The sequence below is a fragment of the Nematostella vectensis genome, chromosome 6, assembly GCF_932526225.1.
Source record: "Nematostella vectensis chromosome 6, jaNemVect1.1, whole genome shotgun sequence".
Lineage (NCBI taxonomy): Eukaryota > Metazoa > Cnidaria > Anthozoa > Actiniaria > Edwardsiidae > Nematostella > Nematostella vectensis.
This window is the reverse complement of record NC_064039.1, coordinates 10410780-10435844: the sequence shown is the minus strand read 5'-3', so window position 1 is coordinate 10435844 and position 25065 is coordinate 10410780. Positions and strand designations below refer to the sequence as shown.

The following is a 25065-nucleotide window of genomic DNA, read 5'->3' as shown; positions in this document are numbered from 1 at the left end:
TAATGATAATGATAATGATAATGATAATGATAATGATAATGATAATGATAATGATAATGATAATGATAATGATAATGATAATGATAATGATAATGATAATGATAATGGTAATGGTAATGGTAATGGTAATGGTAATGGTAATGGTAATGGTAATGGTAATGGTAATAATAATATTAATAAAAATCATACCCTTGTTATAGTATAAGTATAGGCTTTCATACCCAATAATGCACTCTACATTTCTAAAGTCTGGGGAGGGAATTGAAATCGTCCCCAGTGATATAGTGGGGTAAAATAGAAGAACAATGAATAGCAAATGAACATGAAGCATATGTCACTAGTGATATTATATACCTCTTGTTCATTTGCATTTCACTAATCGTCTACACCATTCGGCAAATACTTTAAACGTCTATTTTGTAGAACTTTTTTTTCCTCTTTGGATTTCGGCGGTGTAAACTGCCACTTCGTAGGCATGTTGTTGTGAATTCAATAGCGCCCGAAGAATGACTAAATTGATTTCATTTCAACAAAAAATCATTGTCTACTTAATTCCCTGATGAACTAGATACGTTTGTTTCACCACCTCGATTAGTCAAAGCGCCTATTGAATATGACCGAGTATGTTATGCCATTCAAAACACTCGAAGATCGTGTTTTAAATAGTACATAATAATGGTAATGGTAATAATAATAATAATAAAAATCATACCCTTGTTATAGTATAAGTATAGGCTTTCATACCCAATAATGCACTCTACATTTCTAAAGTCTGGGGAGGGAATTGAAATCGTCCCCAGTGATATAGTGGGGTAAAATAGAAGAACAATGAATAGCAAATGAACATGAAGCATATGTCACTAGTGATATTATATACCTCTTGTTCATTTCCATTTCACTAATCGTCTACACCATTCGGCAAATACTTTAAACGTCTATTTTGTAGAACTTTTTTTTCCTCTTTGGATTTCGGCGGTGTAAACTGCCACTTCGTAGGCATGTTGTTGTGAATTCAATAGCGCCCGAAGAATGACTAAATTGATTTCATTTCAACAAAAAATCATTGTCTACTTAATTCCCTGATGAACTAGATACGTTTGTTTCTCCACCTCGATTAGTCAAAGCGCCTATTGAATATGACCGAGTATGTTATGCCATTCAAAACACTCGAAGATCGTGTTTTAAATAGTACATAATTTACATTGTTTACGGACGTGTCAAAAGGGACTTAAAACAAATATATAAATATAGAACGTTAATTCCATTAGTGCCCGGGTAGATAAATCGCCCAATAAGCTGCATTGAACAAAGCAAACGCTAAAGGAAATGCGACCCTTGACACTCGCTCGATAGCCAATTCCTTATCCCCTATCCCCGTCAACAAGGCGTGGTCCTTGCCACGTGCTCGAGGCCCAGGCTTCGCGATCCGCACTTCAGTTTTGAAGGAGCCTTTTGTTTGGGAATTGTTATCACTTCTGCGGCGTTGTGGAATGGATAAAGGGATATGTTTTCCTCTAGTGCTCCTTTGTCGATCAGCAAGTCTTGAGTTATCCCTTGCACTGATTGGTCTATTAGCTGCGAAACAAAGAGTTGTGGTTGTTAATAGCTAAACAAATTTGACAATTGTCCATAATCATGATTATAATAGTAGGTGCGGATAAAGCCTTTCGTTGTAGGCGGAGCTAACAAAGCTAATCAAAGGTGGTTTCTACCAAGCTTTGAGAAAAAAAAATATTTGACTCACTGATTGTTGTTGAAGCTGGTATCGATAGATTTGCTTTTCGTAGACGAAGAAGTAGTGAACCACGGCGTACTCGAGAAGGGCACAGAACACGAACACGTAGCACACCAGGATGTACATGTCAGCCGATGTCACATACGAGACTATACACACATAAGATGTGTTTATATTAAGATACTAAGAATAATTGACTTACTTGCAAAAAATAAGTCGCCTAATATAAGACCGGAAAGCCGTGGTAATGTCAATTTGTGACTGACTCTCCTTACTAGGAAATGCTACTGCTGTATTCGAACAGTTCCGGTGTAACGCCATTTAAAGGTGAATAACTCACACACACAACCGCTGACATACTTTTATTGCGGGCTTAGTAGGCCGGTGTAACGCCATTTGAAGGTGACTAACTTACACACACAACCGCTGACATCATATTGGTATTGCGGGCTTACTGGGCCGGTGTTACGCCATTTAAAGGTGACTAACTTACACACAAAACCGCTGACACACTGATATTGCGGGCTTAGTAGGCCCGCGTAACGCCATTTGATGCCGATATGAGTTAAGTTACAAGCAAAGACTGCTGCTACATTATTATCAAGTACACTGAAGCCATCAAGGATAATTAACTTATAATGTCGCGCAAAGACGATGGTATCGAGTTTTTAATAGGCCGGTGTAAAACCTTGAACGTAAAGTATCGAGGAGTTAATGGGCTGGTCTAACGCCACTTGGGGGTGATTTAATGACACAATCGTGCTATATTAATGGTAACAAGTATTTAATGGACCGGTTTAAAGCTCTATGACGGTGACTCATCTTATGCACGACCGCTACAGTGATAGTATCGAGGAGTTAATGGGCTGGTGTACGGGCATGTGATGGTGAGCTATTACCGTGAACCTTTAAAGGTGTCTCACCTACTGGGGAAGATCGTTGTTGTCCAGTGAGGAATCCGCCTACTGCCAGCACGGTGGTAATACCGAGAGCACAGCGAGCTGGTGCCGAGTTGGGGCTGATGAAGAAGAAGACCCTTGAGAGCATCACGGTCAGGATGGTTGGTATATAGAAGCAGAGCAGGAAGTTTTGGATGCGCCGCCGGAACTCAATATTGGCCCGGACTGCGCTGTAGACGCCTGCAAGAAGATTTGGTAAAAATCGGTAATTTATATGCCTATCGTCTATTGCAATTATCAAGGTATCCAGATCGCTTTCTGTCTTACGTCTATCGACCTACTGTTGTAATAAAGGTACACAGATCGTTATACAGTCATTTGACAAAAGGTTGTCATCAACCGGCTTTGCGACTACGCGACAAGCCCGCATGTAAGCATGGATAAAGACCACTGAAGCGCCTAGCTGCATATATTAGCCACAGCTACACCGTCTCTATACACCGTCTGAAGTTATGCAGTGGCTAATATGTGCAGCTAGGCGCTTCAGTGGTCTTTACCCATGCTTACATGCGGGCTTGTCGCGTAGTCGCAAAGCCGGTTGATGACAACCTTTTGTCAAACGACTGTATGCCTTAAGGCTAACGAATAAACACTGGCTGTCCTGCGTACGATTGTGGCAGTTCTTATTACCAGTTGTGAAGTAGAGTTTATCTTCATCCTTCTGTAGTCCTAGTACATCAAATTGAGCCAACTCTCCTTTGTATATCGCTACATCTCCCCTGATGAAGTATATATCATCTTTTGTGAAGAAAACTGCACCCAAAGAAAGCTACATAAATTTATATCGATAATACCACATGAGCTATGCGACTTACAGCTTGAAATCGTCACAGGGCAGCTTTGTCGGTCCATAGGAAAATTATAGAATTCCATCTTGCAGGACAAGGTAGCGCTGATTCTGTTTGATGAATAAAATTCCGTTATTGAAGAAGCACATATTAAGCAAATCTGCAAGATCTTCTGAAAAATCTTGGAGTATGGGTTAATATAACTGTTGCAAAGCAGGCGAAAATGCTATGAGGAAATAGACACGCAAGTGGTTGCGGTCGAGCTTTGCTTTTTTATGTTTTACTTGCTTCGAATTTCGATTTTGTTTTCTATATTTTACCTTGTGCTGACTGTGACCTGTCCATCAGGGTACACTCTGAAACCTTTGTGTACTAACGAAGTGTAATCTGACACATCATCGATCTTCTTTATATTATCAATGTAAGTGTCCGGTTACCAGATCTTGTCGAAAAGAGCGTAATTAAGCTTTGCGTACGAGGCGGTCACGTCGACAAGGGAGGACTTGTTGTATCGTAGGAGGGGGTCGTGCCAGTGCTGGCGCAAATAGAATGAGATGGTGTACTCCTATGAAGACCACACAGTTAGTGCCATTAGAAGGCGAGACTATCCGCCTTTCACAATACACTTAACCGAATGAGATGGTGTACTCCTGTGAAGACCACACAGTTAGTGCCATTAGAAGGCGAGACTATCCGCATTTCACAATACACTTAACCGAATGAGATGTTGTACTCCTATGAGACCACACAGTCAGTGCCATTAGAATGCGAGACTATCCGCATTTCATAATACACTTAACCGAATGAGATGGTGTACTCCTATGAGACAACACAGTTAGTGCCATTAGAAGGCGAGACTATCCGCATTTCACAATACACTTAACCGAATGAGATGGTGTACTCCTATGGAGACCACACAGTTAGTGCCATTAGAAGGCGAGACTATCCGCATTTCACAATACACTTAACCGAATGAGATGGTGTACTCCTATGAAGACCACACAGTCAGTGCCATTAGAAGGCGAGACTATCCGCATTTCACAATACACTTAACCGAATGAGATGGTGTACTCCTATGAGACCACACAGTTAGTGCCATTAGAAGGCGAGACTATCCGCATTTCACAATACACTTAACCGAATGAGATGGTGTACTCCTATGAAGACCACACTGTTAGTGCTATTAGAAGGCGAGACTATCCGCATTTCACAATACACTTAACCGAATGAGATGGTGTACTTCTATGAGGACCACACAGTTAGTGCTATTAGAAGGCGAGACTCTCCGCATTTCACAATACACTTAACCGAATGAGATGGTGTACTCCTATGAAGACCAAACAGTTAGTGCCATTAGAAGGCGAGACTATCCGCATTTCACAATACACTAAACCGAATAAGATGGTGTACTCCTATGAGACCACACAGTTAGTGCCATTAGAAGGCGAGACTATCCGCCTTTCACAATACACTTAACCGAATGAGATGGTGTACTCCTCTGAAGACCACACAGTTAGTGCCATTAGAAGGCGAGACTATCCGCCTTTCACAATACACTTAACCGAATGAGATGGTGAACTCCTATGAAGACCACACAGTTAGTGCCATTAGAAGGCGAGACTATCCGCATTTCACAATACACTTAACCGAATGAGATGGTGTACTCCTATGAAGATCACACAGTTAGTGCTATTAGAAGGCGAGACTATCCGCATTTCACAATACACTCAACCGAATGAGATGGTGTACTCCTATGAGACCACACAGTTAGTGCCATTAGAAGGCGAGACTATCCGCCTTTCACAATACACTTAACCGAATGAGATGGTGTACTCCTATGAAGACCACACAGTTAGTGCTATTAGAAGGCGAGACTATCCGCATTTCACAATACACTTAACCGAATGAGATGGTGTACTCCTATGAGGACCACACAGTCAGTGCCATTAGAAGGCGAGACTATCCGCATTTCACAATACACTAAATCGAATGAGATGGTGTACTCCTATGAGACAACACATTCAGTGTCATTAGAAGGCGAGACTATCCGCCTTTCACAATACATTTAACCGAATGAGATGGTGTACTCCTATGAGACCACACAGTTAGTGCCATTAGAAGGCGAGACTATCCGCATTTCACAATACACTAAACCGAATGAGATGGTGTACTCCTATGAAGACCACACAGTTAGTGCCATTAGAAGGCGAGACTATCCGCATTTCACAATACACTTAACCGAATGAGATGGTGTACTCCTCTGAAGACCACACAGTCAGTGCTATTAGAAGGCGAGACTATCCGCATTTCACAATACACTTAACCGAATGAGATGGTGTACTCCTATGAAGACCACACAGTTAGTGCCATTAGAAGGCGAGACTATCCGCATTTCACAATACACTTAACCGAATGAGATGGTGTACTTCTCTGAAGACCACACAGTCAGTGCTATTAGAAGGCGAGACTATCCGCATTTCACAATACACTAAACCGAATGAGATGGTGTACTCCTATGAGACCACGCAGTCAGTGCCATTAGAAGGCGAGACTATCCGCATTTCACAATACACTTAACCGAATGAGATGGTGTACTCCTATGAAGACCACACAGCTAGTGCTATTAGAAGGCGAGACTATCCGCATTTCACAATACACTTAACCGAATGAGATGGTGTACTCCTATGAAGACCACACAGTCAGTGCCATTAGAAGGCGAGACTATCCGCATTTCACAATACACTAAACCGAATGAGATGGTGTACTCCTATGAAGACCACACAGTTAATGCCATTAGCAGGCGAGACTATCCGCATTTCACAATACACTTAACCGAATGAGATGGTGTACTCCTATGAGACCACACAGTCAGTGCCATTAGAAGGCGAGACTATCCGCATTTCACAATACACTTAACCGAATGAGATGGTGTACTCCTATGAGACCACACAGTCTGTGCCATTAGAAGGCGAGACTATCCGCATTTCTCAATACACTTAACCGAATGAGATGGTGTACTCCTATGAAGACCACACAGTTAGTGCCATTAGAAGGCGAGACTATCCGCATTTCACAATACACTTAACCGAATAAGATGGTGTACTCCTATGAGACCACACAGTTAGTGCCATTAGAAGGCGAGACTATCGGCATTTAACAATACACTAAACCGAATAAGATGGTGTACTTCTATGAGGACCACACAGTTAGTGCCATTAAAAGGCGAGACTTTCCGCATTTCACAATACAGTTAACCGAATGAGATGGTGTACTCCTATGAAGACCACACAGTTAGTGCCATTAGAAGGCGAGACTATCCGCATTTCACAATACACTTAACCGAATGAGATGGTGTACTCCTATGAGGACCACACAGTTAGTGCCATTAAAAGGCGAGACTTTCTGCATTTCACAATACACTTAACCGAATGAGATGGTGTACTCCTATGAAGACCACACAGTTAGTGCCATTAGAAGGCGAGACTATCCGCATTTCACAATACACTTAACCGAATGAGATGGTGTACTCCTATGAGGACCACACAGTTAGTGCCATTAGAAGGCGAGACTTTCCGCATTTCACAATACACTTAACCGAATGAGATGGTGTACTCCTATGAGACCACACAGTTAGTGCCATTAGAAGGCGAGACTATCCGCATTTCACAATACACTTAACCGAATGAGATGGTGTACTCCTATGAGACAACACAGTTAGTGCCATTAGAAGGCGAGACTATCCGCATTTCACAATACACTTAACCGAATGAGATGGGGTACTCCTATGGAGACCACACAGTTAGTGCCATTAGAAGGCGAGACTATCCGCATTTCACAATACACTTAACCGAATGAGATGGTGTACTCCTATGAAGACCACACAGTCAGTGCCATTAGAAGGCGAGACTATCCGCATTTCACAATACACTTAACCGAATGAGATGGTGTACTCCTATGAGACCACACAGTCAGTGCCATTAGAAGGCGAGACTATCCGCATTTCACAATACACTTAACCGAATGAGATGGTGTACTCCTATGAGACCACACAGTCAGTGCCATTAGAAGGCGAGACTATCCGCATTTCTCAATACACTTAACCGAATGAGATGGTGTACTCCTATGAAGACCACACAGTTAGTGCCATTAGAAGGCGAGACTATCCGCATTTCACAATACACTAAACCGAATAAGATGGTGTACTTCTATGAGGACCACACAGTTAGTGCCATTAAAAGGCGAGACTTTCCGCATTTCACAATACACTTAACCGAATGAGATGGTGTACTCCTATGAAGACCACACAGTTAGTGCCATTAGAAGGCGAGACTATCCGCATTTCACAATACACTTAACCGAATGAGATGGTGTACTCCTATGAGGACCACACAGTTAGTGCCATTAAAAGGCGAGACTTTCTGCATTTCACAATACACTTAACCGAATGAGATGGTGTACTCCTATGAAGACCACACAGTTAGTGCCATTAGAAGGCGAGACTATCCGCATTTCACAATACACTTAACCGAATGAGATGGTGTACTCCTATGAGGACCACACAGTTAGTGCCATTAGAAGGCGAGACTTTCCGCATTTCACAATACACTTAACCGAATGAGATGGTGTACTCCTATGAGACCACACAGTTAGTGCCATTAGAAGGCGAGACTATCCGCATTTCACAATACACTTAACCGAATGAGATGGTGTACTCCTATGAGACCACACAGTCAGTGCCATTAGAATGCGAGACTATCCGCATTTCATAATACACTTAACCGAATGAGATGGTGTACTCCTATGAGACAACACAGTTAGTGCCATTAGAAGGCGAGACTATCCGCATTTCACAATACACTTAACCGAATGAGATGGTGTACTCCTATGGAGACCACACAGTTAGTGCCATTAGAAGGCGAGACTATCCGCATTTCACAATACACTTAACCGAATGAGATGGTGTACTCCTATGAAGACCACACAGTGCCATTAGAAGGCGAGACTATCCGCATTTCACAATACACTTAACCGAATGAGATGGTGTACTCCTATGAGACCACACAGTCAGTGCCATTAGAAGGCGAGACTATCCGCATTTCACAATACACTTAACCGAATGAGATGGTGTACTTCTATGAAGACACACAGTTAGTGCCATTAGAAGGCGAGACTATCCGCATTTCACAATACACTTAACCGAATGAGATGGTGTACTCCTATGAGACCACACAGTCAGTGCCAATAGAAGGCGAGACTATCCGCATTTCACAATACACTTAACCGAATGAGATGGTGTACTTCTATGAAGACCACACAGTTAGTGCCATTAGAAGGCGAGACTATCCGCCTTTTACAATACACTAAATCGAATGAGATGGTGTACTACTATGAAGACCACACAGTTAGTGCCATTAGAAGGCGAGACTATCCGCATTTCACAATACACTTAACCGAATGAGATGGTGTACTCCTATGAAGACCACACAGTCAGTGCCATTAGAAGGCGAGACTTTCCGCATTTCACAATACACTAAACCGAATGAGATGGTGTACTCCTATGAAGACCACACAGTTATGGCCATTAGAAGGCGAGACTATCCGCATTTCACAATACACTTAACCGAATGAGATGGTGTACTCCTATGAAGACCACACAGTTAGTGCTATTAGAAGGCGAGACTATCCGCATTTCACAATACACTAAACCGAATGAGATGGTGTACTCCTATGAGACCACACAGTCAGTGCCATTAGAAGGCGAGACTATCCGCATTTCACAATACACTTAACCGAATAAGATGGTGTACTCCTATGAAGACCACACAGTCAGTGCCATTAGAAGGCGAGACTATCCGCATTTCACAATACACTCAACCGAATAAGATGGTGAACTCTTATGAAGACCACACAGTGCCATTAGAAGGCGAGACTATCCGCATTTCACAATACACTTAACCGAATGAGATGGTGTACTCCTATGAGACCACACAGTCAGTGCCAATAGAAGGCGAGACTATCCGCATTTCACAATACACTTAACCGAATGAGATGGTGTACTTCTATGAAGACCACACAGTTAGTGCCATTAGAAGGCGAGACTATCCGCCTTTTACAATACACTAAATCGAATGAGATGGTGTACTACTATGAAGACCACACAGTTAGTGCTATTAGAAGGCGAGACTATCCGCATTTCACAATACACTAAACTTAATGAGATGGTGTACTCCTATGAAGACCACACAATTAGTGCCATTAGAAGGCAAGACTATCCGCATTTCACAATACACTTAACCGAATGAGATGGTGTACTCCTATGAAGACCACACAGTCAGTGCCATTAGAAGGCGAGACTATCCGCATTTCACAATACACTAAACCGAATGAGATGGTGTACTCCTATGAAGACCACACAGTTAGTGCCATTAGAAGGCGAGACTATCCACATTTCACAATACACTTAACCGAATGAGATGGTGTACTCCTATGAAGACCACACAGTTAGTGCTATTAGAAGGCGAGACTATCCGCATTTCACAATACACTAAACCGAATGAGATGGTGTACTCCTATGAGACCACACAGTCAGTGCCATTAGAAGGCGAGACTATCCGCATTTCACAATACACTTAACTGAATAAGATGGTGTACTCCTATGAAGACCACACAGTCAGTGCCATTAGAAGGCGAGACTATCCGCATTTCACAATACACTCAACCGAATAAGATGGTGAACTCTTATGAAGACCACACAGTGCCATTAGAAGGCGAGACTATCCGCATTTCACAATACACTTAACCGAATGAGATAGTGTACTCCTATGAGACCACACAGTTAGTGCCATTAGAAGGCGAGACTATCCGCCTTTTACAATACACTAAATCGAATGAGATGGTGTACTCCTATGAAGACCACACAGTTAGTGCTATTAGAAGGCGAGACTATCCGCATTTCACAATACACTAAACCGAATGAGATGGTGTACTCCTATGAAGACCACACAGTTAGTGCTATTAGAAGGCGAGACTATCCGCATTTCACAATACACTTAACCGAATGAGATGGTGTACTCCTATGAAGACCACACAGTCAGTGCCATTAGAAGGCGACACTATCCGCATTTCACAATACACTAAACCGAATGAGATGGTGTACTCCTATGAAGACCACACAGTTAGTGCCATTAGAAGGCGAGACTATCCGCATTTCACAATACACTAAACCGAATGAGATGGTGTACTCCTATGAGACCACACAGTCAGTGCCATTAGAAGGCGAGACTATCAGCATTTCACAATACACTTAACCGAATAAGATGGTGTACTCCTATGAAGACCACACAGTCAGTGCCATTAGAAGGCGAGACTATCCGCATTTCACAATACACTCAACCGAATAAGATGGTGAACTCTTATGAAGATCACACAGTGCCATTAGAAGGCGAGACTATCCGCATTTCACAATACACTTAACCGAATGAGATAGTGTACTCCTATGAGACCACACAGTTAGTGCCATTAGAAGGCGAGACTATCCGCATTTCACAATACACTTAACCGAATGAGATGGTGTACTCCTATGAGACCACACAGTTAGTGCCATTAGAAGGCGAGACTATCCGCCTTTCACAATACACTTAACCGAATGAGATGGTGTACTCCTATGAAGACCACACAGTTAGTGCCATTAGAAGGCGAGACTATCAGCATTTCACAATACACTAAACCGAATGAGATGGTGTACTCCTATGAGACCACACAGTCAGTGCCATTAGAAGGCGAGACTATCCGCATTTCACAATACACTTAACCGAATGAGATGGTGTACTCCTATGAAGACCACACAGTTAGTGCTATTAGAAGGCGAGACTATCCGCATTTCACAATACACTTAACCGAATGAGATGGTGTACTCCTATGAGACCACACAGTCAGTGCCATTAGAAGGCGAGACTATCCGCATTTCACAATACACTTAACCGAATGAGATGGTGTACTCCTATGAAGACCACACAGTTAGTGCCATTAGAAGGCGAGACTATCCGCATTTCACAATACACTTAACCGAATGAGATGGTGTACTCCTATGAGACCACACAGTTAGTGCCATTAGAAGGCGAGACTATCCGCCTTTCACAATACACTTAACCGAATGAGATGGTGTACTCCTCTGAAGACCACACAGTTAGTGCCATTAGAAGGCGAGACTATCCGCCTTTCACAATACACTAAACCGAATGAGATGGTGTACTCCTATGAAGACCACACAGATAGTGCCATTAGAAGGCGAGACTATCCGCATTCCACAATACACTTAACCGAATGAGATGGTGTACTCCTATGAAGACCACACAGTTAGTGCCATTAGCAGGCGAGACTATCCGCATTTCACAATACACTAAACCGAATGAGATGGTGTACTCCTATGGAGACCACACAGTTAGTGCCATTAGAAGGCGAGACTATCCGCATTCCACAATACATTAAACCGAATGAGATGGTGTACTCCTATGGAGACCACACAGTTAGTGCCATTAGAAGGCGAGACTATCCGCATTTCACAATACACTTAACCGAATGAGATGGTGAACTCTTATGAAGACCACACAGTCAGTGCCATTAGAAGGCGAGACTATCCGCATTTCACAATACACTTAACCGAATAAGATGGTGTACTCCTATGAGACCACACAGTGCCATTAGAAGGCGAGACTATCCGTATTTCACAATACACTTAACCGAATGTGATGGTGTACTCCTATGAGACCACACAGTGCCATTAGAAGGCGAGACTATCCGCCTTTTACAATACACTTAACCGAATGAGATGGTGAACTCCTATGAGACCACACAGTTAGTGCCATTAGAAGGCGAGACTATCCGCATTCCACAATACACTTAACCGAATGAGATGGTGTACTCCTATGAGACCACACAGTTAGTGCCATTAGCAGGCGAGACTATCCGCATTTCACAATACACTTAACCGAATGAGATGGTGTACTCCTATGAAGACCACACAGTCAGTGCTATTAGAAGGCGAGACTATCCGCATTTTACAATACACTTAACCGAATGAGATGGTGTACTTCTATGAGGACCACACAGTTAGTGCTATTAGAAGGCGAGACTATCCGCATTTCACAATACACTTAACCGAATGAGATGGTGTACTCCTATGAGACCACACAGTTAGTGCCATTAGAAGGCGAGACTATCCGCATTTTACAATACACTTAACCGAATGAGATGGTGTACTCCTATGAAGACCACACTGTTAGTGCTATTAGAAGGCGAGACTATCCGCATTTCACAATACACTTAACCGAATGAGATGGTGTACTCCTCTGAAGACCACACAGTCAGTGCTATTAGAAGGCGAGACTATCCGCATTTCACAATACACTTAACCGAATGAGATGGTGTACTCCTATGAAGACCACACAGTTAGTGCTATTAGAAGGCGAGACTATCCGCATTTCACAATACACTTAACCGAATGAGATGGTGTACTCCTATGAAGACCACACAGTTAGTGCCATTAGAAGGCGAGACTATCCGCATTTCACAATACACTTAACCGAATGAGATGGTGTACTCCTATGAGACCACACAGTCAGTGCCATTAGAAGGCGAGACTATCCGCATTTCACAATACACTTAACCGAATGAGATGGTGAACTCCTATGAAGACCACACAGTCAGTGCTATTAGAAGGCGAGACTATCCGCATTTTACAATACACTTAACCGAATGAGATGGTGTACTTCTATGAGGACCACACAGTTAGTGCTATTAGAAGGCGAGACTATCCGCATTTCACAATACACTTAACCGAATGAGATGGTGTACTTCTATGAGGACCACACAGTTAGTGCCATTAGAAGGCGAGACTATCCGCATTTCACAATACACTAAACCGAATGAGATGGTGAACTCCTATGAAGACCACACAGTTAGTGCCATTAAAAGGCGAGACTATCCGCCTTTTACAATACACTTAACCGAATGAGATGGTGTACTCCTATGAGACCACACAGTTAGTGCTATTAGAAGGCGAGACTATCCGCATTTCACAATACACTTAACCGAATGAGATGGTGTACTTCTATGAAGACCACACAGTTAGTGCCATTAGAAGGCGAGACTATACACTTAACCGAATGAGATGGTGTACTCCTCTGAAGACCACACAGTCGGTGTTGGTATTAAGTTTGAAATATAGATGTGTTTTGCCTTTTTGCCTTGCAATATCGTTTCGCAATTATTTACAGCGTATATCTTATTTGTTTGATCACAATTGTGATCGAAAAAGGAGTGAGTTTGCCGAAAAATTTGGTGATTTCTGTGCAAATGATGTTCAAAATCTTATTAAAAATATTAATAAAAATCACCCCTCCTATTGCTGCAGGATTCTTTATGGATACTTTGCTCAGGTTACACAGCTACTTTCTGGGGAAGATTCGGGCTCCACAATCAATTGTATGTGTATTTTGGGTGAGGGGGGTCCTATTTTGTATGGGAATGTCTAATGTTTATCATCCACTTGTACAACTCTTGACGTCACGATGCAAATTAGATATTCGGATGCCGCCAGTTTCATGTGAAAATTTGCCAAAATTGCTCATTTTAAAAGGATAAAAAATCAGATTTCCGTTTAAATCAAGTATCGAAAATTGGAGGAATTATTGTTGGGATATTACGCTACTATACTAACTAGTCAATTTGTCAAAATAAGCGAAAGATAATTTCGTTTCACGTTCTCTTTAAACAGATATTGCGCCTTAAATTGGACCTATCTCTTTATATCCCAGGCGGTTAGTTACATCTTTTCTTTTAAGAAACTAGTATTTCTTTACAGGGATTCACTGAAGACAGAAGAACACAAAAATTCGCCAACAGCGCACAGTGGAAAATAAGAAGAAATCTGAATATACATATTTGCATAGAAAGCAAGGCCTTTCTGGGGATTTTATCTGAAAAATACGAATAGAATATAGAATATTTTACTGCATTGTTCGATTTTAAAAGAGTGCATGTGAATCATCATAGTATATTATCTGAGTTTTAGTTATAAAGGGTTTACCGTACGAGAGTGACTCAAATCATAGCACATTATTTAAGTTTGAGTTATAAGGAGTCTACCGTACAAGAGTGCGCCTTTATGAGTGGTCGTGAAGCGTGCCATATTATCTAAGTTCGAGTTATAAGGGGTCTACCGTACAAGAGTGCGCCTTTATGAGTGATCGTGAAGCGTGCCATTATCTGGGTTCGAGTTATAAGGGGTCTACCGTACAAGAGTGCGCCTTTATGAGTGGTCGTGAAGCGTGCCATATTATCTAAGTTCGAGTTATAAGGGGTCTACCGTACAAGAGTGTGCCTTTATGAGTGGTCGTGAAGCATGCCATATTATCTAAGTTCCAGTTATAAAGGGTCTACCGTACAAGAGTGCGCCTTTATGAGTGATCGTGAAGCGTGCCATATTATCTAAGTTCCAGTTATAAGGGGTCTGCCGTACAAGAGTGCGCCTTTATGAGTGATCGTGAAGCGTGCCATATTATCTGGGTTCGAGTTATAAGGGGTCTACCGTACAAGAGTGCGCCTTTATGAGTGATCGTGAAGCGTGCCATATTATCTAAGTTCGAGTTATAAAGGGTCTACCGTACAAGAGTGCGCCTTTATGAGTGGTCGTGAAGCATGCCATATTATCTAAGTTCCAGTTATAAGGGGTCTACCCTACAAGAGTGCGCCTTTATGAGTGATCGTGAAGCGTGCCATATTATCTAAGTTCGAGTTATAAAGGGTGTACCGTACAAGAGTGCGCCTTTATGAGTGATCGTAAAGCGTGCCATATTATCTAAGTTCCAGTTATAAGGGGTCTACCGTACAAGATTGCGCCTTTATGAGTGGTCGTGAAGCGTGCCATATTATCTAAGTTTGAGTTATAAGGGGTCTACCGTACAAGAGTGCGCCTTTATGAGTGATCGTGAAGCGTGCCATATTATCTAAGTTCCAGTTATAAGGGGTCTTCCACACATTAGTGCGCCTTTATGAGTGGTCGTGAAGCGTGCCATATTATCTAAGTTTGAGTTATAAGGGGTCTACCGTACAAGAGTGCGCCTTTATGAGTGATCGTAAAGCGTGCCATATTATCTAAGTTCGAGTTATAAGGGGTCCACCGTACAAGATTGCGCCTTTATGAGTGATCGTGAAGCGTGCCATATTATCTAAGTTCGAGTTATAAGGGGTCTACCGTACAAGATTGCGCCTTTATGAGTGATCGTGAAGCGTGCCATATTATCTAAGTTTGAGTTATAAGGGGTCTACCGTACAAGAGTGCGCCTTTATGAGTGATCGTAAAGCGTGCCATATTATCTAAGTTCCAGTTATAAGGGGTCTACCGTACAAGATTGCGCCTTTATGAGTGGTCGTGAAGCGTGCCATATTATCTAAGTTTGAGTTATAAGGGGTCTACCGTACAAGAGTGCGCCTTTATGAGTGATCGTGAAGCGTGCCATATTATCTAAGTTCCAGTTATAAAGGGTCCACCGTACAAGATTGCGCCTTTATGAGTGGTCGTGAAGCGTGCCATATTATCTAAGTTCCAGTTATAAGGGGTCTACCGTACAAGAGTGCGCCTTTATGAGTGATCGTGAAGCGTGCCATATTATCTAAGTTCCAGTTTTAAAGGTTCTACCGTACAAGAGTGCGTCTTTATGGGTGATCGTGAAGCGTGCCATATTATCTAAGTTCCAGTTATAAGGGGTCTACCGTACATGAGTGCGCCTTTATGAGTGATCGTGAAGCCTGCCATATTATCTAAGTTCCAGTTATAAGGAGTCTACCGTACATGAGTGCGCCTTTATGAGTGATCGTGAAGCGTGCCATATTATCTAAGTTCGAGTTATAAGGGGTCTACCGTACAAGAGTGCGCCTTTATGAGTGATCGTGAAGCGTGCCATATTATCTAAGTTCGAGTTATAAGGGGTCTACCGTACAAGAGTGCGCCTTTATGAGTGATCGTGAAGCGTGCCATATTATCTGGGTTCGAGTTATAAGGGGTCTTCCACACATTAGTGCGCATTTGTGAGTGATCGTGAAGCGTGCCATATTATCTAAGTTCGAGTTATAAGGGGTCTACCGTACAAGAGTGCGCCTTTATGAGTAATCCTGAAGCGTGCCCTATTATCCTAGTTCGAGTTATAAGGGGTGCGCCTTTATGAGTGATCGTGAAGCGTGCCATATTATCTAAGTTCGAGTTTTAAGGGGTGTGCCTTTATGAGTGATCGTGAAGCGTGCCATTATCTAAGTTCGAGTTATAAGGGGTCTACCGTACAAGAGTGCGCCTTTATGGGTGATCGTGAAGCGTGCCATATTATCTAAGTTCGAGTTATAAGGGGTCTACCGTACAAGAGTGCGCCTTTATGGGTGATCGTGAAGCGTGCCATATTATCTAAGTTCGAGTTATAAGGGGTCTACCGTACAAGAGTGCGCCTTTATGAGTGGTCGTGAAGCGTGCCATATTATCTAAGTTCGAGTTATAAGGGGTCTACCGTACATGAGTGCGCATTTGTGAGTGATCGTGAAGCGTGCCATATTATCTAAGTTCGAGTTATAAGGGGTCTACCGTACAAGAGTGCGCCTTTATGAGTGATCGTGAAGCGTGCCATATTATCTAAGTTCGAGTTATAAGGGGTCTACCGTACAAGAGTGCGCGTGAATCATGTCATAGCGTATTATCTGAGCTCGCTTTATAATGGGTCTGCCGTGCACGAGTGCGCGTGAGTCATCATAGCATATTATATCTGAGTTCGATTTATAAGGGGTCCGCCGTGCACGAGTTTTCATGAGTCATACCTTATTGTTATCATCCAAGCTGCTCAAGCTAATGATGACCAGATCTACCACCACTCGGAGCGGCCCTCTCTCTAAAGACACAATAAATAAGGCATTGGTTCGACAATTCTCTTTCCACTAGTCTTGGCGCTATACAGACCTGGAGTAGAAGGCCTCTGCACTTTGTTGTAATAATGTTGTATATATTCCGCAACTTCATCGATAGTCTTGTTATCTTGCCGATAACCAGCATGGCAACTGAAAAAAAAATTCATTGACAAAAACAACGATTTTTTTCCACGCCCACTCATATTTTGTTATGGGAATTACGGACTGTTTCTCGAGTTTTCCAAGGCAGCCAGTCAGGTTACCAGGGGACCAGGGAAGATTTCCGCATTCTCCCTTACTTTTCTAAAAAAATTGCGCAGGTAGCGAAGCCTATGGGAGGTAAATTTGACGATAATCCGCATTGTATTTTAATGCATTTTCGAATCAATCTTATCAATATTGAAGTTAGACACTTAAATTGTAATTTTAAAGATAACTACTATTATCTTGACATGGATTGTCTTTGGATCTCATGGATTTTTATTTAGAAAGTACCGCAACTCGTTCTTCAAGTTCTTTATGAAAAGTACCACGTAGAAATTGTTTCATGTTTTATGAATAATTACAATTTTTAATTAGAACACATTGACGAAAACATCTCCAAAGCGTAATGTTGAAAGAAACAAAAAACTATTAAATCTTTGCTAGGACGAATTTCCTGCATGGAAGAGAGTTCCGATATGTCGTCTAGGTTGCCAGCCGCTTCCCAGCGATGTGTTTGGTACCTGGTTGTGCGTAAACAGAGTAAGCACTACTTTTGGAACACCTGGCAATGCGAAACGCTAAAGGCATTTTACACTATAGAACGAAGAAGATACAGGCGCGAATGGCGAGGCCATATTATGCCAAGTAATGTTTTGTATACTGGATTGATCGTGTTGTTACGGTTAGCTGATTGTACGGTAAATAACTTACACGTTTTCTCGAATGACTCCCCGAGTAAGGTTATGATAACGGTTGGGAATAACAATAAGCAGTTTGCAGATAAAAATTTGTTCCCAGTGTTCTGCCTCCTCGAAATTACGATGCACTGGGTATGGTTATGATAAGGAAGACGTATCTGGAACCTCGTAATTCAATATTCCAGCTATGGGTTGGAATGAATTACAATTAATGTTTAAAAAAGCCGTTATCAGCAGTGGTCAGTGCGTTCTATTTGTGATGTAATAGCTCACTCCTATAATGATAAGTGCTCTCACCTGACTAGCTTGACTGTAACAAGAACTGTTAGCAGAGCACCCAGAAACATGTCTTCAAGCATCAATCATCCTCTTGAATGTGACTTGACGAGAGGGTAGAACTAGCAGGCAATGCGTTAATACATCGTCACGTGTTACTAATGGGGCGCTCTGATTGGTTGAGTGGCGCAATGTCAAGCATTTTGGACTTAAAGTGGGTTCTCATATTGGATAGACAGGATTGACAGCAGTTTGAACTACAACAAAATGTCATTTTATTATTTTTTCGTTAAATTAAATTATGGACACCCACTTCCTGCAAGCCAAATGGTAATAGGGACTTTATACGAGTACGGCGACTATAGAAAACAATGGAATTAAATTGTGAAATGAAAGGGTGCACGTGAAAATACGTTTTTTTCTGATAGATTTCCTACCTTTCTCCACCAATACACGACGTGAAATTCCAATATCCTAGAAAGAAGCTTACGGTTAAAGTCTTTTAATAATTTCATCAAAACTTTTGTGGAATTTGTCGCGTTAAAGTGTTATCTCGGTCACTCCGACCTAGCCTTAGCCGTTGTCGCATCTCAAAGTCTCTAATATTGTCCAGGCAGGTAGATTTGGGGCCCTTAAATATTTACATATAATTAACACGGAAATAAGCCAAATAATTTGTAGAAAAATCATCAGTAAAAAAAAGAAAGAGAATCAGTAAAAGTTTTTTTTCATTTGTGTAGTAATCGCTTGGAACATACTAATTATGATTTTAACAGATCTCAAATGCATGAAAGCTTAAAGTTTTTCTTGTTGCACGGATGTTTTGGCTTTCCGGAATATATTTCGGGTTGTATTAAACCTTGCGCAATCAATTATATGTCGAAGAAAGTATCTGTTGAGTTCAGAAGTCGACTTTTAAAGGGAATCCCCTCTATACCTGCATTATTTGTAGATGAAATTGCACAATAATCATCCGAAAAAACATTGTTGCCTGTGTGCTCTTGTCTCAATCCGGTTCGTGATTGGTTGGTTGTTGTCGTCTGTGTGTTCTTTTCTCAATCTTATTAATGATTGATTGGTCGTTGTCGCCTGTGTTTTTCTGTCCATGAAGTGCGTCTCTACTTTGCCTTATCAGAAAATCACATTTATCTGCTCTGATTAGTTGATCTTGTGAGCCGCGTGTTCTGATTGGTCCATACCTTTTATGTCAAGGTTTATCCTGATCAACACGGACGAGAGGAAGTGTTTGACAAGTGTCTACCCTTCAGGGGTAGTGACAGGATCAGATGGTGAGTTACCTTGCTACCCCTCCCCTTATCCCCATGACTCCCCCCCCCCCCTCCTCCCCCTAGCAGATCCAATTCCAATTCATCCAATTAAAAGATCAGATTTTAACTGGAGATAATGACAAAATAATTCCATAATTCCAAAGTACTATTGGTAGCCTTTTCATTGACTAATGTGATTCCGATAATATGATTATAAATATGCCTTTATTTTAATCAAGAACCCGCACTATAAAAGGGCCTGGACCATGTGTACAAAAAGGCTCATTTGTCAGTAAACTGCTACGCGGTGCGGAGCTCCGGAATTCAGTCAAGCGTGTCTTGTTTGCCCACGAGGAGCGCACCCCAAACTCAGCTTTTGAAGCGCTTTTCTTCTTGTTTGCTCGTTTTTTTTCTCTTAGCTACTAACAATGAATAACCCACCAAAAGAAAACGAATGTACAGTAAAAATTACTTCGAATTATTATTAACGATAACACAACTAAAAAGTCACTACCCATGCAATGTAACGGCGTTTGTCATCTTGAAGTTTGAATTTGATTCAGCCGAAAGGGGGGGAGCTAAGCCCTTTCATACTGCGGGCCCTTGTTGAAGAAGGTTTTTGTCAACCATTTTTCAGGACTCACTCTACCTATAGTGCGGAGGAAATCAGCTCTCACAGCGTTTTTTAAGTCCATAGTAGGGACGCTGTTCCCGCCAGTCCCACCTCTAACAGACGAGAAAGGTATGATCTATGTTGGTCCATCTGTCTTTTAGTCCAGACCTGGACACCCTCTGCGCTCGACATTCCGGCTCGCGGGACATCCGGGACATCCGGCTCGCGGAAAAGAGGGTCCAGCAGGTCCTGAGGGTCCAGCATTAATTGCATGCACATACGCGTACATGTACCAATCAGCGATCTTCGCGGCAAAAATACGAGTGCGCGCAATAACGGACGGTAATGGACGGTGGCTAAGGCAAGTGCAATCCCGCTAGACCTTGTCGAGTGCAGAGCTCCGAAAAACGATCATCGCTAAGTTGAAAAGAGTGTTTTATACATGTGAAGGAATATTAACGAAATCCTTGGGATTTGTTCTCTATAACAACGCGATAAAATGTGATTGAAAATAAAATTCCAAAATATCGCGCGCTCGTTTGAAATGACGCTATTCTACTAAAGCGCGTGCGTGAAAATAAGGAAAACTGAAAAGTTCATTGATTTAAACCTTTTTAGACTCTAATTATCATCTGTCCTGTTCTCAAAAAAAGTTGACAATCAAGTATTTACTCACGGCCGAAATAAACGTAATATTTCTGAAATAACACCTCGCTCGTCCCTGGACCAGACCTGGACTATCTGTTTTATACCGAATGCACACTAGTTACATAACGACATGGGCGCGCTCACCCTATTTAGCCCGACATTGACATAACGCCTTAAAAGAAAAAAAAAAAACTATTGAATAAGTCATAAAGGGACATTGAGCCTCATGTTACTAGAAGGGGGAAAGGTCGAGTTGGCGAGTAGTTTGGATTTATTCGAGGACACATGACTGAAAATAATACCAAGCAAAGCTAAAAGTTTGGTTGAAACTAAAATGGGGAGTTCCAGTTCACTGAATCCGATTTATCGGAGCTCAGCTGTATTAGGCAGGTGCTTTTAGCCCCAGGAAGGGAGTTTGGGAGGAAGCTGTCCCGCTGTCGCCGTGAGGGACATCTCAATCCTGTGTTATTTTACCCAATAAGTTTGTCACACAACTCACTCACACCAACTCACTCAATCCTGTGTTATTTTACCCAACAAGTTTGTCACACAACTCACTCACACCAACTCACTCAATCCTGTGTTATTTTACCCAACAAGTTTGTCACACAACTCACTCACACCAACTCACTCAATCCTGTGTTATTTCACCCAACAAGTTTGTCACACAACTCACTTACACCAACTCGCTCAATCCTGTGTCATTTTACCCAACAAATTTGTCACACAACTCACTCACACCAACTCACTCAATCCTGTGTCATTTTACCCAACAAATTTGTCACACAACTCACTCACACCAACTCACTCAATCCTGTGTCATTTTACCCAACAAGTTTGTCACACAACTCACTCACACCATTTCTTCAAAGACGAAGATGCGGCAGCGCCGTCAAGCAATCTGACCAGCAGTCTACCCCATCAAGCCGTAGAGACGTACGCATGCGCAGTGGATCACAAGTGCTACGCGGTGCGCACGGACGCGCACCAGTTGTTCGTCATCTTCAACAAAGACGTGCCTGTGTACTCCATGGGGTGGGTATAGATACTCGGCATCTCCAGGTCGCGATACTCTGAAGCCCTGGCCAAACGAAACGCAAGGCAGCGCATGCTGTTCCAAGTGGTGCTACTTGTGACAACTTGTGTTTCGTTAGACCTGTCGCGGTCCACTTCCTAACCCTTACCATAACTCAGTTACGCTCTCCTTAACCCTAACCCAAGTCCCGTTCTCGGCTTACGTATGTTTGGACATAGCTCTGAAGATTAGCTTTCCTGATCTCGTTTTTATAAATCCTTGTCTAGGAACCTTATAACGTTTTCTTGAAAAAGTTTTCTTTACATGCCTCATTGGTACTGATTTTGATTGAAATTATTGTGTTCAGAAACATGGTCAGAAGCTTAGGAACTGTTTCCCGAATCTTTGGCAATGTTGACCAAATGACATCTTGAACGTCGTCAATATTTATATATATTATTTTTCAGCCCTATTGCGAACGCGACGTTGAGGAACCTAACAAAAGAGAATCTCGTCTAGTCCTGAACAGATGGCGGTAAGGGAAGTGGACAACGCCCTATTTGGGATCACGTGAAACATGAGCTCACGGCATCTATATGGGATCACGTGAAATGTGAGCTCACGTCATCTATATGGGATCACGTGAAATGTGAGCTCACGCCATCTTTATGGGATCACGTGAAATGTGAGCTCACGCCATCTATATGGGATCACGTGAAATGTGAGCTCACGCCATCTATATGGGATCACGTGAAATGTGAGCTCATGCAATCTATATGGGATCACGTGAAATGTGAGCTCACGCCATCTATATGGGATCACGTGAAATGTGAGCTCACGCCATCTATATGGGATCACGTGAAATGTGAGCTCACGCCATCTATATGGGATCACGTGAAATGTGAGCTCACGCTTTCTACATTTGATCAAGTAAAATATGAGCTCACGCCATCTATATGGGATCACGTGAAATGTGAGCTCACGCCATCTATATGGGATCACGTGAAATGTCTCACGTGAGATGCGGGCTATCACCATTATGCGGGATCATGGACAACTTGAGCTTGCGCCGTACATTGTACGTAAATCAAGAGCCTTGGCCTTATACTGTCACGTGGTACGAAAACTTACGCAAAATTCTATCACCAGGGGTGTGTCTAGAGGAAACTGCATGGTAGGGTTCAGACCCCTTGGATACCCTCCTATGCACGTGCCTGCGTGGCAAATCACGTGCGAAACACTAAGATCACGTGATGAAAGAGCTTACTCGATACAGCTTACTGACAGACGCAATAAAGGCCCCCGGTCCTCTGACGTGACCTGCTATAATAGCTGCGGGAAAGGCTGTAGCTGAAGCAATAGGATACATTCTAACGACTAGCCAATATCGGTCACGTGGTCGTCATGGCTTGTTTACAGATTGCGCTGTTTGGCGCACTCCTTTGATATACCTAGTCCAAAAAGCATGGCGTGACACGGAAGCCATTTCGAAGTCACGACGGCCGTTAGATCGCTAGCCAATGAGAGAGCGCCAGAAGCCCCTGGCCTCCAAAAAGCAGACACGTGACGCATACGCACACACGCAATAAACCAACAACAACGCGAAGCTAAAAAACAAGTCAAACTTTATTCAAACCCGAGAGGTGAGCTCCCTGTGGTTGAACGCTTATCGTAGTCACCAACAGCGGGGTATCGGATAAACGCCGAAAATAATACCGACAAATTATTTTTAATACGATGACATTTGAAAGATAACTTTTATAAGAAATTTGCTTCGTGTGCTTACACGAGGCTTGACGATGATGGATATTTATTTTTTGTGAAACATGGTCATACATGTTCTATGGAGAGCAGATAACGATCCATGTGTTGTAGCCCGCTCGCGGTTCATCGGTAACGTGTGAATGGCTGAATCGGTCTCTAAAAGCTATGGGGATGTTGAAAGGCACATCAAGAAGAATGCTACAGGTTTTTAAACCTGTATTTGTATTTGTATCTACTTTTATTTGCTCATTTACAGCGGCGTAGCCAGGATTTTTTACCCTTTCAAGGCATTTTCTCCTGTATCGTACATTTACTGTATTTTTGGCTGCTAGAAGGGGAGGGGGTGGGCTTGACCACGCCCCTGTCTACGCCCCTGATTTATTTGACCCCCATTTTTTTATCACTGAGTTACGACATGAATTCTCTGAGTGTAACTTGTTACTGGTTCGCTCAACTGGATATGTATTTATATATTAAAGCAGACATTAGTATAAATATCGCTAAACAATATGAGAGATTTTAACGTTTCGCTTTTGCTACATCCACACTAAGCCCCGCCCAAACATCGCCGCATGATGCTTTGCCCCATGATGCTTTGCGCGAAGACTCACACCTTCCAATATGGCGGACGCCAGTGACGTCATAGCCACGCAGAGCATGATTGGCCTGCCGGGAAGCCTAGGGACGAGGGTAATTCACGCCGCCATTTTAGGATCCCGCTGAATCACGAGTCACGTAAAGTACCATTTCCATCGGCTAATTCGAGCGAGTAACCAAGATATTTTCAACCAAATATCGTCAATAACGTATCAGATGACATTTATTTTGGCTTGAAATATGAAATTTGAATTTAAGCTTAAACCTTTTTTTCTAACATTTTGTCAGAAATTTCCGCCGAAATGGTTTCGCAACGCGCGCGACAAATTCAAAGTTTGCTAAAATTTTAACAAATGCAGCACATTCTCATTAAAAAACGGCAAGTTACTCAAAGTTTAGGCCTGCGTAATTTATCACAATCAAGAGAAGTATTTTAGTGAATGTACTTTATCGTCTGTGGAGGATTCAAAGCGAACGAAATTATTTCTACGATCAAATCGTGAAACGCCCTTTTTTTCTTAACGGTTACTGTATTTATTTTTTTTCCAGGGAGTTG

The 25065-nt window shown here is 42.3% G+C and overlaps 2 protein-coding genes across 4 annotated transcripts in view; one reads left to right on the top strand and one right to left on the bottom strand.

Annotated features, from left to right (window-relative positions):
* The window catches only part of LOC5519912 (protein fuzzy homolog), a 46040-nt gene extending 21618 nt beyond the window's left edge, over positions 1-24422 (top strand). Inside the window, exons 12-16 of the mRNA XM_032364708.2 lie at positions 19817-19893; positions 20510-20614; positions 22006-22168; positions 22616-22683; positions 23298-24422. Coding sequence (XP_032220599.1) covers positions 19817-19893; positions 20510-20614; positions 22006-22168; positions 22616-22667 — 397 coding nt within the window. The 3' untranslated portion in view covers positions 22668-22683; positions 23298-24422. The remainder of the gene's footprint in view (positions 1-19816; positions 19894-20509; positions 20615-22005; positions 22169-22615; positions 22684-23297) is intronic.
* LOC116603477 (gamma-aminobutyric acid receptor subunit gamma-1) lies at positions 439-19920 on the bottom strand. 3 transcript variants are annotated; one of them, XM_048729236.1, is made up of 7 exons: positions 18626-19920; positions 17479-17576; positions 17340-17410; positions 3510-3592; positions 2659-2874; positions 1745-1884; positions 439-1575 (listed from the first exon to the last, which is right to left on the bottom strand). In XM_048729236.1, the coding sequence occupies exons 3-7, from the start codon at positions 17351-17353 to the stop codon at positions 1378-1380; spliced, it is 651 nt and encodes a 216-aa protein (XP_048585193.1). In that variant the 5' UTR covers positions 17354-17410; positions 17479-17576; positions 18626-19920; the 3' UTR covers positions 439-1377. The 3 variants fall into 3 exon arrangements, with proteins under 3 accessions (XP_048585193.1, XP_048585194.1, XP_048585195.1); XM_048729237.1 differs by lacking the exon at positions 18626-19920 and having other exon boundaries at positions 17479-17814; XM_048729238.1 differs by lacking the exons at positions 17340-17410; positions 17479-17576; positions 18626-19920 and adding an exon at positions 3803-4867.
* Positions 24423-25065: the final 643 nt, after the last annotated feature.